This window comes from Lissotriton vulgaris, chromosome 2_1 (genome assembly GCF_964263255.1).
Source record: "Lissotriton vulgaris chromosome 2_1, aLisVul1.2, whole genome shotgun sequence".
In the NCBI taxonomy this organism is placed as follows: Eukaryota; Metazoa; Chordata; class Amphibia; order Caudata; family Salamandridae; genus Lissotriton; species Lissotriton vulgaris.
In genome coordinates, this window is record NC_141687.1 from 157,087,989 (window position 1) to 157,102,473 (window position 14,485).

At 46.0% G+C, this 14,485-nt stretch overlaps 1 protein-coding gene across 1 annotated transcript in view; it reads right to left on the bottom strand.

Annotated features, from left to right (window-relative positions):
• The window catches only part of GUSB (glucuronidase beta), a 240,522-nt gene extending 226,318 nt beyond the window's left edge, over positions 1-14,204 (bottom strand). The window contains exon 1 of the mRNA XM_086954621.1: positions 13,756-14,204. Within this exon, the coding sequence (XP_086810747.1) occupies positions 13,756-13,968 (213 nt within the window). The 5' untranslated portion in view covers positions 13,969-14,204. The remainder of the gene's footprint in view (positions 1-13,755) is intronic.
• Between the last annotated feature and the right edge of the window lie 281 nt (positions 14,205-14,485).

Consider the following 14,485-nt stretch of genomic DNA (forward strand, 5'->3'; position numbering starts at 1 on the left):
TTCGTGGTTGCCCTGTTCTTCCAGAGGGAAGTTAAAATCTCCTAATATCATGTATTCCGGCGAACTTATGATGTGATCATTAAAATCAGAAAGTGTGGCAAGAAAAGAATTTCGGGGCCCAGGAGGTCGATATAGCAAAATTCCCTTGAGGGCTTGTTTATGATTAATATTAATAGCAAAGGTGGCTGCTTCACAGTTAGTGGACTGTATAGGATCAAGTGTAGTACGGTACAGATTCTTATAAATAATGGCAAGTCTGCCACCTTTTCCTATATGTCTGTCATGCCTAGCGACACTGTAACCCTCAGGGGTTGCCAGGCAGAAGTCAGGTCCTGAACCAGCATCTCCCCAGGTTTCGGCAAAAAGGAAGTCAAGATCATGGGCGAGAATAAACTCGCTGATCGGTAGGCTATGGCATGGAAGGGAGCGCGTATTAATGAGCGCTGCTCGACAGCCATGGGGTTGAGTGATATGCAATTCATGAAAAAGTGTATTGCTAGGGGGGTCTGAGGCTGAGGAACCTGGCAAACGAGGTTGCGGAAGTTGGTATTGACACCCAGGGCAAGGGATGGGGGTAACGCCCACTGCAGTGGAGAGAGGTCGAATGATACAGTGTTGATGGGAGTGGCCAGGGTTCAGCTGTCTTAGTTGCAGGGAAGAATAACGCAATAGAGGGCCAGGGGTTATGGCCCTGGGCCGAGTCCGGTCGCAGACGGGTTTGGCTTAGGCACGGCTTCGGCGCACATCCGGCGCGCCAGCTGCGCCGTCTGGCCATGCTGCAGATTATATAGGGTGTGAGGAGGGTGGGAGGCCGGCGCGACTAGAGCGCACCCCCCAGCCACACCAAAGATGGCGCCCACCATGATTACTAACTGTAATACGCTTGCATCAAAAATGGCTGCTGCTACGCGAGGGTGTCTACTGCGCATGCGTTTGTCACACTCACGTGACATGACGTATTCCTTGCTTTGGAGGGAATTTTCGATTCTGCGCACTAGTATTAATATGGCTGCTCTATGTTCTCACATGCGAGAAGCTTGCACTGCTGCTTTTGCTAAGCTGTTCGTTCTTCCTAATCCTACTGCTATAGTTAAATAAAAATGAATGGGTATAGAGTATAGATACATGGTATACAGTGTATTCATTTATTCTGTGTTCTAAAACTGTTTCTTTCTATTCTTTTATGAAACTATAAATTTGGGCCTGGGAGACGTTATTACTCCATTTTAAAAGTCCTTCTGCGCATGACAAGCTCCGGAGAGAAGCTGAAAACTTTTGTCATTGAATGAGAGCCAAAGACAGTCACAGCCAAGACGCGCCTGGGAAGCTAACCCTTAACCCTGCCAGAGGAAGCTAAACTGTACCGAATGCATTACAATGTAGTTAATGATAAATTCTCCATTGTTGGGTGGAATAAAGATGTCATGTGAAAATATATTGATGGGCGGGAACGTAAAATTAATATTCTGCACTGAGGTATCAAATTTTGGTGTGGTGTGATAACCTCTCCTCACTCTTTGTCCAATCAAAATTGGGGATCCTTAATCTTGCAACATTGGGGGGTGGTACATTGACCTGGAAAATAGTATAACTAGGGTAGGCTTAGCTAGTTAATTTGTCCGACTTGTCCGAATAGCTGACCTGTCACTGACCCAACGCACTCAATAGGTGATCGAGAGCAGAGGGGCTGCGAAGCACTCTGTCAGAAGATTCACTGACCCAATCGGGGTCCGGGAAGCTGAGGTGCTGGCGAAGCAGTTTGTCGGTGAAATCGATAACCCAATCGGGGTTCTGGCTGTTAGTTGCAGAGAGAAGTAGCGCAGGTGTTGCAACTGAACTGCGGGTGCCGGTCTTAACCTTTGGTGGTCCTGTCCTGATCCAAATCTGGTTTTCCCTGTACTAATTCTGATCTGCACCTGCTGGCCTACTGGCAACTTCAACTTTTGGGGTTCTCCTGTCTTTCAATTGACCCGTGGCCAGGGTTGGCTTCACACCATTCTAGGTAAATATAAATCTGTGTGGGTTTGTTATCGTATATTTTGTTCCTTCTCCTTACCCTCCCTATATGTGAAAGTTTTGAGTACATATGTTCCCTTTTCTTACCCGCCCTATGGTTAAAATTTTAGAAAATTCTTGAATTATTAATATTAATACACATTTGTAAAGCGCACAATCACCCGTAAGGGTCTCTAGGCGCTGTGGGCCGTCGGGAAGATTAAGCAAGCTATTGCCCAGAGTCACATGGTGCTGGGCTAACCTGCCGCCGGCCCCGGGGATCGAACCGTGATCCCCAGATTCCAACGTCAGTCGCCCTGGCCGCGGCGCCACACCAATAGCATGTTCCTTTTTTCTTACCCTCCCTTTGAATAAATGCTCAAATCGTTTTTGATTAGCATGTTCCCTTTTCTCACCTTCCCTTTGAAAATTGCTAAATTGTTTTGATTACTTAGCTTGTTCCCTTTTCTTACCCTCCCTATAAATAACTGCTCAAATTGTTTGATTAAATAGCATGTTCCTTTTACTTACCTTCCCTTATTGCTAAATGATCAAAATCAGTTTTATACATCTCTTGCATAGTTACATTTTGGTTCTGATTTTCATTATTGAGAGTCTTGTGGTGTTTAATCTTTGGATCATGACCATTTAAGAAATTTAGATAAAGAGTTTAAAACCTCCCCGAGTCTGTGGTTATTATACGAGTGCAAATGTTATTGTATATCTATCTATCTTCAAACTAACTCCCTGATCTAAAGGGTTACAGGTACCAGAGACAAGGATTGGTAAGTCAATGGTATAGGACCTAGTAGGTAAAATATCTGGTAGTAGAGCGAAGGTTACCTGATTAGGAAAATGTGTTATTGATTATTGGGCCCAGGTGAGTATGATAAAATTACAGTCGGGTGACCTGCGCGCTCTATCAGTAGTCATTGATGAATACTCACGTTTTCCTTTGGTGGAAGACTTATCATTGGCAACCCATAACAAAGTCATTGAGCGACTAGATAACATCTTCGCAACGTAGGCCATCTCCTATGTTCTCAAATCTGACAACAACCTGCCTTTCAATTGCAAAGAACTCAAGGAGTTACTTGTTCGACTCAATATCAAGCATCAAACGAATACGTCTGTGTGGCCTCAGGCCAACTGTGTTGTCAAACGATTTATGGGCACCCGCAAAAGAGTGATTCAGCAAGTATCGATGGAGGGAATCGATCTAAAACAAACCATGTGTCAAGCCCTTCGTACCTATCGATCAACTCCACACTCCACCGCTGGTGAAAGTCCTTCCACCTTGCTATTTCGGAGAGACATCGGAACTAAACTACCAGAATGGACATTGGACCGATCGACAAAAACCGGTAAGGTTCGTCTCACAGACTTATCTTGAAAACGCAAGATGAATACCTACGCTGATCAGCGCCTCCATGCCCAGGAAATGATCTTCGATAATAGATTCAACTGTAATGTAGCAATGGGTCGAAATAATGCATTTGGCAGTATCACCATAATTAATTATGCCTTTTACAAAGAAGGAGGTGGGAAAGCCCAAAGGCGAATGAATCTGACCAGGTCTCTTAACAAATGGCTACAGTGTATCTCTCGGCTGCATAAACCAGCACCAATCCATAGCAGAGGTCTAAATTTAACTCAGCCATTATTTGGGTTGAAATGTCAACATACTTTTACAAGCCTGGATTGAAAATTAGGATCATTATGAAAGGTGTGCATTGTTCCCATCAACAACCTGTTCTAGTATGGATATATCTTGAATATCAGAAAAAAATGTTATACACACACACACACCCCTCCCCCCACTTAAAATAGCTATATGCACAGCATATAGTTGCCTTATAAAATCTGCCTGCTGCAAACCTTCAAGGTGGCAACATATATTTTACTGCATATATTTTGAGTCTAGAGGGTGTTATTAGTGTGATCCCACAACATAAACCCTAGTGAATTTGTTACTTAAATATGTGTGCATTGGAGTATCTACGATAAGATAAGAGCATCCCATCTGGAGTGCAAGCGTCCCATACATGCAGGGGTGTTTGGGCTTCGAGACAGGAGTGAGGATACTATGTCCTCTCGACGAAGCCCAATAAGAGCCCATTTGGATACCCCATAAGCGGCCCCATAGTTCCATATATTGCCAGGGACTATTGTAATGTATTTTATTGTTTTGTAGCATTTGTACCTCACCCCAGCTCATCTTTGGATCTGACTGCCATGCAGAAAACTTTTTTTATGTACCAAGTTAACCTTCCTTCCAAACTCCTCTGGTGCCTTCCCATTCCCACATTAAAACTCCACTCAAATTTACCAACTCTGCCTTCATCTAAACCAATAGTAAGCTGTTGTTGTTGATAACTTTTATTTCGGTCAAACGACCATAAAAAGTGCATATAAATACATCAGCACAGACAATAAAACAATAAATAGTCATGAAATGTTAAAAAGAGAATTAAACTAAGAGTTATCACAATACAAGACGTTAAGAACTGTATGTACAACAATCAAGTTAAAAAGGTATATCTCCTCCGCCACATATTAAATAAATAACGAGAGACCGCAAACACAATGGGAGGGTGTGTATCATATGTCAATATCCTACAAGCCTGTGTAAAATGCAAGAGTCCCAGGTTCTTGCAGATGGGTGTTAGCCAGCGTTTTCTAATTGCAGAATAGGCAGGGCATAAAAACAGTACATGGGTTACATTCTCAGTTTTGTAGCTACATGCTGGGCAAACTTCATTGTTAGGATTTGACCATTTAGATGTGACAGACCTAACTGGAAGAGTGCCATGCCTTAACTGTAGATACAGCTTTCGAGCAACTGGGGGTTCGATTAGGTCCATAAATTCCTCGACTTTAGGTTCTGGTTTAACTAGGAGGAACTCAGATGTCAGCTTACCCAGTGATGCAGAGCTCATTAGTGTTTGGTAATTTAACATACGTATCTGAGAAAGAAGTTTATTCTTAGATATCCCGAGGCAGAAAGTCTCAGGGGTTTCCCACAGTTCAGGAAAACCTAAACGGGTACTAACAGCACTAATATGCTGGAGCCAAGGGATCTTTTTATTTTTAAGAAGAGGCAAGATCTCAGAAAATTCTGCTCTGTATGCAACCAGTTCAGGGACTGACCACAACCTCTTCCAGTACATGATTGGTCTAGCACTAGTGATCTCCTCTATTGGCAACATGCCAAGATCAAATCTAAGAGGGATCAATGGCGTGCTAGATGGAAACCCAACTAAATTTCTAACGAAAGACTGCTCCACCTTTTTAAAATTCATTATCTGCTTGTGCCCCCAAAGTTCAGCCCCATAGGTTGCTGCCGACCTAGCCTGACGACAATATATCTCTAGGGCTGGGGACACCGGCCTGAAAGTAGACGCCCTGAAAACCTTGCTTAGGCCCCCCGCTAGCTGGGATAACTTGAGTGTGGATTTAGCGATCTGCATACTCCAACCAAAATTCTCTGTTACCGTGACACCCAAATAAACAAATGTTTTAACCCTTTCAAGGGGAGTACCATGTAAAACAGGGTTTGGGGGTACGCGCTTGGGAGGGTTAAAAATCATAGATTTTGTTTTACCAAGATTGATTTCCAACCCCCGAAGGTCGCAAAACTCCACAAAACCATCAAGTATTCTTTGAATGCCCGATGATGTTCTAGACAACAGCAGAGTGTCGTCTGCGAACATCAGAGCGGGCACTCTACCTGTAACTAATTTAGGGGCATCGTTATTTTCCACACCATTCAGATATTCCACAAGGCCGTTTATGTAAAGGCTGAATAACGTTGGCGCCAATACGCACCCCTGGCGAACTCCTTTTTGAACAGGGAATTGATCTGTGAGTTCGCCATGCGTGCCGCACCTCACCTGGGCAAAATTATTTTCATGAAGCCTAGAAAGAATGGCTAGCAAATAGGGCGGGAGGCTCAAGTCTGCTAGTACTCTCCGCAATTTTCACGCGGAACTAGATCAAAAGCTGCCCGCAGGTCCACAAACACAAGGTAGAGGCTGCCACCCTCCACCTTAGCTGTCTTCCAGTAAAAGACCTGCAGGTGAAATATTTGATCTAGAGTGGAGGTACCAGACCTAAAGCCTGCCTGGAGTATAGACAGTATCCCATTATCCTCAATCCACCCTAAAATCCTATCGAGGATGACCCTCCCCATCAGCTTTTGAGATGTATCAATTAGGCTGATCGGTCTATAATTAGAAGGGGTTAATGGGCAGCCCTTTTTTAAAGATAGGCACGATTTCAGCTCCTAACCAGGTAGGTGGCAGGTCATCTCCCTGTAGAATACCGTTAAACAAAACAACCAGATAGGGGGCCCAGATTTTCGGTTGCATCCTAAACAAGTCCCCTATCAATTTATCCAAACCTGGAGCCTTGTTAGGAATCAATTTGCCTATAGCTGTCTCTACCTCAGCCAAGGTAAAGAGTTCAACTGGAGCGGGGCATAAGGGAACTGTAGTTAACCGTCCCCGCTCAGCCCCACTAATGCTTTTAGGCTGCTGAAGTTCAAGAGTAGTAACAGGCTTTTCATCAGGCTCAGGGATGCCATAAAGATCGCAAAAGTGGCTTTCCCAAATTGAAGGGGCAATATTCGGAGCAAGTGTGGGGGTATGCCCACTAAATCTAGTGGCAACTATGGACCAGAATGATTTAAAGTCATCAGTACTAAGCGCGGATCCCAATTCCTCCCACATAGAGGCCTCCCATTCTTTCTTGGCATCACAAATTACCATTTTATACATGCTGCGATGGGCCCTGATTTCCTCCCTGTTATTGGATTTTATTGCTGTAAGAAAGGCCTTTTTGGCCTTCCGACAGGAGGCGTTGAACCATCTAGATGTTGCGGTTCGAGGCTGATTTAACTTTCTCACCGGGTACAAAATGTCTTTGAGTGCAGCAGCCAATTGAATATGTATTTCAGATGCCCTGCCTAAATGGCTGAATTTCCCCATATCTTCAATGAATGGAATAACAAACTCATATAATTTGGCAAGTTTACTAGTGGACATCTGAAGGTCTGGCCATTTAACTCTGCGCCTACAGTTTGTTATTATTAAAAGCACAGTGGTGGAATGTTCAGCCAAGGGTTGGCATTTCAGCCCAAAGCTCCCCGGTTTAAGTGACAGGACCAAAGCATTATGATCACTGTCAGATCTTTCAATAACCCTGAACTATGCAACCTATCCCAATGCCTGGCCTCGATGAAAATATAATCGATTACTGAGGTGCTAATTTTTAATCGATTAAACGTGTTTTTCCCTGGTCTATCATGCTCCACCCTCCCATTGCAAGCTCGCAATGATGTCGCTAACGAGAATGACTGCAATTGCAGAACCAATGGGGTCCATGCCTTGACCCGGGTAATCAATGGGTCAGGAATAGCCCACAGCAAGTCAACCTCATCCGAGTTACTCAAATTCGGATCCATGAGAGGCTCAAAGTGACAATTAAAATCTCCACCCAGGATTAGCACGGAGGTTGAATCAATCGATTGGATGAAGGTTAACAAGGTCTCAATAGCCTCTGACTCAAGGCCCCCCCTAACTAGCCTAGAGTATGCATTAATCAAGGCAATGTCCGGCCCATTCACCATACTCAACAGCACACACTGGGCATCCATTGAATTAGTTGGAATTTGAGATGCCTTAGCTCCTAGGTGCGTGCCAACCCATATAGACAGCCCACCCGAGGGCCTACCCCTCTCACCCATACTTGCCAAGATGTCGTATGTTGCAAAGCCCTGAACCCTACTTTCTTTTAGCGCCCAGGTTTCCTGCAACATACAGATGTCATGTGAGGCCATAAAAGAGCCCCACTCTGGGATGGGCAGCTTGTTCTTGAGACCCGCCACATTCCAAGAGAGGATTTTAACCTGGGCAGCCGACAAATCTTGCTTAGTTGGTTCGCAGTCCAAGGTACCAGAAAGGTCATTAATAATGGTAGTGCTAAGAGCTGTCCCCAACTCAGGCTCGCAGTTCAGTGGTGGTTGGTCATCAGGAGAAATGACAATGGTGGGTTGAGTAGTTTGTGTAGTTTGTTCTGGTGTCAGGCATTTGCATCTTGGTTCTCATTTGCAGATCGCATATTAGTGGGGACTCCCGTTTGTCAATCGCATTCGTCAAAGCCTGAAAAGGCATCGAACCTATTTGCGACTTCCAACTGGGTAAATGGTAACAGATGGTCCATCCTCCCATTTCCTAGCAAATGGTCCATCCTCCTAGTTCCACTTCTATGGCTCCTGAAAGGTACAGTTTCCCACCCAAATACATTTTCAGCAGTCATAGAATTAGATGCCTGCATCATATACCGGTTGTTAAATGGTATAGATGGTTTAATCTGCGGGCATGCTAATACCCCGGAATGGAATATAGGGTTCACTAGAGATCTCGGATAAAAGTAAGTCAGGTCACAGGGAACAATGGAATTACCTACGTTCCCTGGAATCCAACTTAGAATATATTTAACAGCCCCAGGATCTCTGAAGTTGATGACAATTAGATCCCCCTTTATGTTTTTCACTCTGCTTCCCAGCCAGGGTAGTCGCCGGACATGCAGAATCTCTCCATTAATGTTAAAGGGAAGTGGTCGATTTTGGTTAAGCCATTGCATGGTTTTGTTTTTTAACTGAGAGAACCCTTCCCTCCTACCATCCTCTAATTTCGGAACACCAGTGAGGACAACCACAAAAGGAACCGCTTCAGGGGGTAGTTCGACTTGACGCCCCCTGTACTTCTCTGTCCTAGCTGGACTAGCAATACCCCTCTCCTCTTCCTTATTTCCCGTGAGGGATTTATTCCCTGCCTTCGGAACTTCGCTGACAGCATGTGGTAGTGTTTGTTGAACCGATTTGGGGGTATTGCCCTCTGTTTTTTTGGATTCGTAGGCTTACTAATTTTATTTATACCCATCTCAACAACAGGGATGGGAGATGGCAATGCTACTACGGGGGGTGGGACTGGCTTCACAGGACCCTTAAGTGATCCAACATTATTACTAATAGCCAGTTCTAAGTCCCCAAGCCTTTGTTCCACCCTCTTAAGCCTCTCTATTATGGGTAAAACAAATGACCTAATTAGATGTTCAAAACTTTCAAGAGGGACAGCAGACACTGCTTCCTTAGGCGGACGATATAGAGGAGTAACTAAACCTGATGGAGTTAATGCAGTCAGTACAGGGGATTTTGAAATTAATACAGTGTCCGTAGGAGCCATTGAAGTTTGGACATTTGGTACAGTGGCCTTTAAGGTGGATGTAATTATTACATTCGCCTTAGTGGTCTTGCCAAAGTCAGAGTGGCTAATCTTGCTTCTTAGCGGCTCACCAACCCTCTTCCTTCTCTTGTTTGGTGGCGGACCATAAACTTTAGGCTTGGCTGGTTTCCTAACCTTTTTTTTCCTAACGGTCTCAGCTATAGGTATGGGTGGCTCAACTATCGCATCTGCACCTGCAATAGAGTTGCTAGAAAGGGATACAATGTTCGTATATCAGGTGTTGGAAACATCGAGTGGCGGCGGCGTGCCACGCAAAAGTATAGGGACATTATCAGTAGATAGAGTGTCCTCATTTTCAATATGGACAATTGCTTCAGATAAAGTAGTTTGATGCAAACTATCCAAGAGAGGTCTACTTTTCAAACATTTAATGGAACGACGCCGCTCAGCCCTACGCTCAGCCAAAACAATCTCCCTTTGTAAATCTGTAACAACCTTGGTGAAATAGTTGTCTAATGTACCCTTGGTAGTCCCAACTACGCTTCCAGGTGTGGGTTTATCAAGTGTCGCAGCCATGACAGATAGGCAACCAAAGGATATACACAAACAGTCCTAAGCAGCACGTTAGGGTATAGGCCCAGTCCAGTCTCATCAGGCCTCTGAGGGCCTCAGAGGGCCAGCCCTTTGCCCGGGCTTAGCCCGGCGCAAGCCCGCGCACGTCCCGCGGTAGCGTAATGGGCGTTCCAGAAATAGGAGTGTGGAGGAGGGGCGGGAAGAGACACCAGGTAAGCCCAGTTGTTGGCGTGCAAAGCCCTCTGGCTCTCGCAGTCCCGCACTCCCCACGGCGTCAGCTCCGATGGTCCAAGGGGTTACAGTTTCCCTCTAAGTCCGATAAGGATTGTGCAGAAAAGGGCTTCAATGCACCCGTGAACAATTAGCAGCAGTTCGACGACTGCGAGCGGCAACCAATAGTAAGCAATACGTGGAATTTCCTGTCCTGACAAATCCTAATTCAACCTCTCTGAATGCCTGCTCCCGCCAGCAGAGGCGCAGTTTGAGTCTGATGGATACTGCAAGTTATCCGGGGACTACAGAGGCTTTCACAGCCTTGTTCATCCAAAAGCTTGGCCTGGGGCTCTGAACGCACATTTGAGAGAACTTAACCCAAGCGTGCACTTGCCTATGAGCTCCCTCACCCTTCGGTGCTAGTGGGAATATTTTCTTCTTTTCAGCTGTCAGACTCTCCTAACATTGTGACCTGTCAGTCGCCTGCTCTGACAGAGGTTTGACTCACTGTGACTAATTCAGTCATTCTGCTCTTCTCTCTCAAAACATGAATTCTCATCTTTTCTGTACCTTACTCACTCTGCTAGCGTATATTAAACACAACCCTGTCAACTTCCACGCTGCCTCACAGACTGCAGTCACATGGATAAAATGATTGAGTTAATTTCAACCACTGGTAATTACTCAGCCACATCCCAATCCTTTATTTTGCTCACCATGTCACCTCAGTGTGGACCCAGCCATATGCAAATCAGTCTAGAACAGGCTACAATGGGAACAGTGCAGGCCAAACCCCCAGGTCCAGTTTTACCCTTGTAAAGGCACATCATCCAGGTATAGCTTGGTTCCAATGTCACGGTGTGTATAGGAACCACATCTCAAGTAGGACAACACACTGAAGTATACAAAAAAGTGATGGATGGAATGCTTGAATTAATCTTAGTCACTAGTAATTACTCAGTTCCGCATCCCAAGCCATTGTTATTTTGCACACCATGCCACCTCAGTTTGGACCCAGGTATATGCAAATCAGTCTTGACCCTGCTCCAATAGGAACAGTCCAGCCCTGTCAGGCCAGGTCCTCCCTGAACCTGAACCCAAGCAACCTAGGAGCAGTTTCACCCTACTAAGGTCTCAGGAGGAGAAGAGGCGAAACAGGAGCAGACCTGAGACATGGCAAGTTATGGTGGGGGCTGCCAGTGACGGTGGCACTGAAGGGCTGACTTATGAACCAACATTAAAGTCTGTTAATGCAATTCACAGCGAGCTTGCACCAGTAAGATTACACCAGGTCTCATACTTTTAAGCCTATTTTCCCCGAGGTACCCTTTTCTAACCCTGCGCCATGGGACATATTCCTCTAAGTAGCATTTCATTTTGGTATAATAAAGTATTTCCCTTGTTTAAAAGATAAAGAGTGGATTGGACAATCATTACTGCATGCTAATTGGGTGCTGTTAAGCTCAGAGTCTCGACCCTCCCCCTAATACTACCTCCGACTGTTCGCCCTGCTACCCCAAAGGCTAGGCGCGATAGGTCGAGCTCCAGGACAGCTGTGGTAGAAGGCCTCAACCACACCTGCTGAGGTCTAGTATGCTCTACTTGCCCTGCGGCTTTCAAATGGGGTTTGACAATTTGTATGTGGGATTCACAGTCAGCTCCATGGCCAAATTGTAGAGATTTCAAAATGTGGCCACACAATTCATTTATTTTATCAACTAGGAAAACTGGTTTCCCAGAAACGCCAAGACCTTTTTTTGGCTACTGGCACGCCTTCTTTAAATGTCTGTATTATGTTCAAGTTCATTTACAATCTGGAATCTTCTGGCTTGACTTCTTGGTTGTACCCCTATGTTCCTGATCATGTTTTCCATTTGGAGAGAATACTTTTGTTAATATTTCCAAAGACAAATTGTGCTTGTTTGGGTAAAAGGTCCACTAAGACTGGTATGTCACAAACTTTGGGATGGATTGTCACAGCAGCAGAGAGAAAGAGATTCATTCGGTCTCGCTTCAGACAGCGACGTCTGCTGTTGAAGACCTATTGTGGACAATACCAGTACTTACAGTGAGCTTTACGCCTGATCTTTGCTTACCATTGGTTGGCTTTGTTAGCAATCTCGTTTGCTCACTTCTTGTTTGATGGCTTCAGTTTATTTTCTTGTGATAGGCCCTCCCCTGAAGCGCATCTTTTTGATTGGATGAATCCTGGTGCTGCTGACATTAAGGGAACAACTTTTTTTATGTCAGGACAGACGTATCTTTTCTTGCTCCCTCTTGGGCCCAGGTTTTGTCGTTTCTTGTTTTCTACCGCCTGGTTTTATTCTATAGCACCATGAAAAATGTTGATGCTCAAGCGCTCCAAAGAAATCTAATCAAGATACTCGTATGGCAGTGTGCATGTAAGTGAGGCATTATGCGGCTAGCTAGCACAGCAATGTGTACCTAAATGGGACATCGTGGTACTGGCAGTGCAGCGTGTACTTACTTATGTTATTATCAACTTGGCATTGTAAGGTGACCTTATATTTAGCCATCAAGCAAACACCTGCCTATGTGAGAGCCTCCGCAGGCAGGTGGCATTAGCCGCAGCATGCGGGGCACCACTCAGATATTACAGGCACACACTGACATTTCTAATGAAACACTCTCATATCTTTTGGAAGTGCATTGCCTTACAGAGACATGGCACACTCGGATATTAAAGACCAATTCAGGTGTTATTGTGTTTCCGGGCACATTGAGTTGGATGGCATACAGACTGGCACGGATACAACAATGAGCCTTGCATCACCTGGTACAGGATTTAAAACAAGTTTAATTTCTCTTGGCAAACACCCTGGAGAAGAATGGCATTAGTATGGGTGAAGTAATTGCACCAGGTCTCGGGCACTGCTTTAGTGCTGCTGGGCAAATATGTGTCAACTTGGAGTCCTTTGGTTACACTGGGGCAAGGTGGGGCTTTAGGGTGGAGGTTTGTAAAGTGCAGGGTGGAGGTTTGTAAAGTGCCGAGTGGAGCAGGCCCGATTTCTGCTGGGCAGTGGTTGGCCGGGGGTTTTAAAGATGCAAGGCTTTAGGGTTTAAAAGAAATGTTGGGCAGGGGAGGTCTTCTTTGGTGTAAGTGCACGGTGGCTCCGAGGAGTTGGGAAGATTGGGGTGACTTTCTCTTGTGCTCATATAAAGCCTATTACTGATTAGAAAGAACACTCCCTGGCACCGTAGCAGACCCTTGCGAAGCGTGTGGCTTTTAAGATTAGTCATTTGGGAAAATGTGCTTTGGCTTCGAGTTTGCTGACCTGATCAACTATAGGCTTTTTGTTTACGCAGCACCCCTTTCAAAGTTTATATCAAGCTGAGGGCGGCCTAATAATAAGGGAGATGTGTCTTTTTCTGAAGGGGGTGTGATTGAAAACAACCACCAAAACAGGGTGAGTAACATTGGCACTTTTTAAGTACGTGGAACATTTCAGCGCCTGGTCCAGGATGGCGAAGGGCCCCTTGCTGGTAACCTGAAGACAGCCCAGAGGGCAGTTACCCACTCTCCCCTCGTTGCCTCCTTCCTCACGCACTGGACGCCCACCGTGCAATGCCACCTCGCTGCCTCCCGTCCCCGCAGTCCTGTGCACGCGCCCGTGTGCCCCCTCGCGCTCCCTCGTCCCCGCAGTCCTGTGCACGCGCCGGTGTGCCCCCTCGCGCTCCTCCCTCGCCCCCGCGCTCCCTCACGTACCTCTCGCAGCGGGCTCCGGTACCAGCGCTCCTCGAAGCCCCGGTTGCGGCTGTCGGAGCTGTCAGCCCGGAAGCTCCAGACCCCTCCGAGCTCCTTCAGCTCCCGACTCTTACTCTCCCGGGGACTGAGGAGACCCCCCTGCAGGGCCCGGCTGGGGGCACCGAGGAGGAAGCAGCCCAGCACGGCGAGGTAGATCCGGGAGGCGCCCAGCATGGTGCACGGCAAGGGGGGCACGAAGCTGGGGGATCGAGGCTGGCAGGGGGCTTTGAGATCTGGGGGGTTTGTGAGGGGTTGCAACTCAGGAAGGATATGCGGAGTTGGGGCACAGCGTCCTGCACTGTGAAATCTCCGCTTCCTCTCAGACTCACTCAGACAGCCCGCGAAGAGTCAGCTGACAGCAGCGGGCGGCACATGACTGGCCACAGATGAGACATGCACACGGTACTGACACCACCTAGGGAAGTGCAGTCTAAGAACGTGTGCCCGAGTACAGTAGGGGCGGGGTCAAAGGCGTGGCTAAAAAAATTAAAATATCCTGTAACTGTTTTGTCGTTTTTTTTATTTATCTTCAAGTGACTGCATATAAAATAAGGTACAATGTTAAAAAAAATGCAAATTAAACTAATAAGTGTGAAATACATTATTTTGCGCTATGAAACTTCTGTTTCTTATAGGGTGACCAGCTGGCATGGGTGCAAATTTAGGACGGTGAAGGTAAAAATTCAGGACA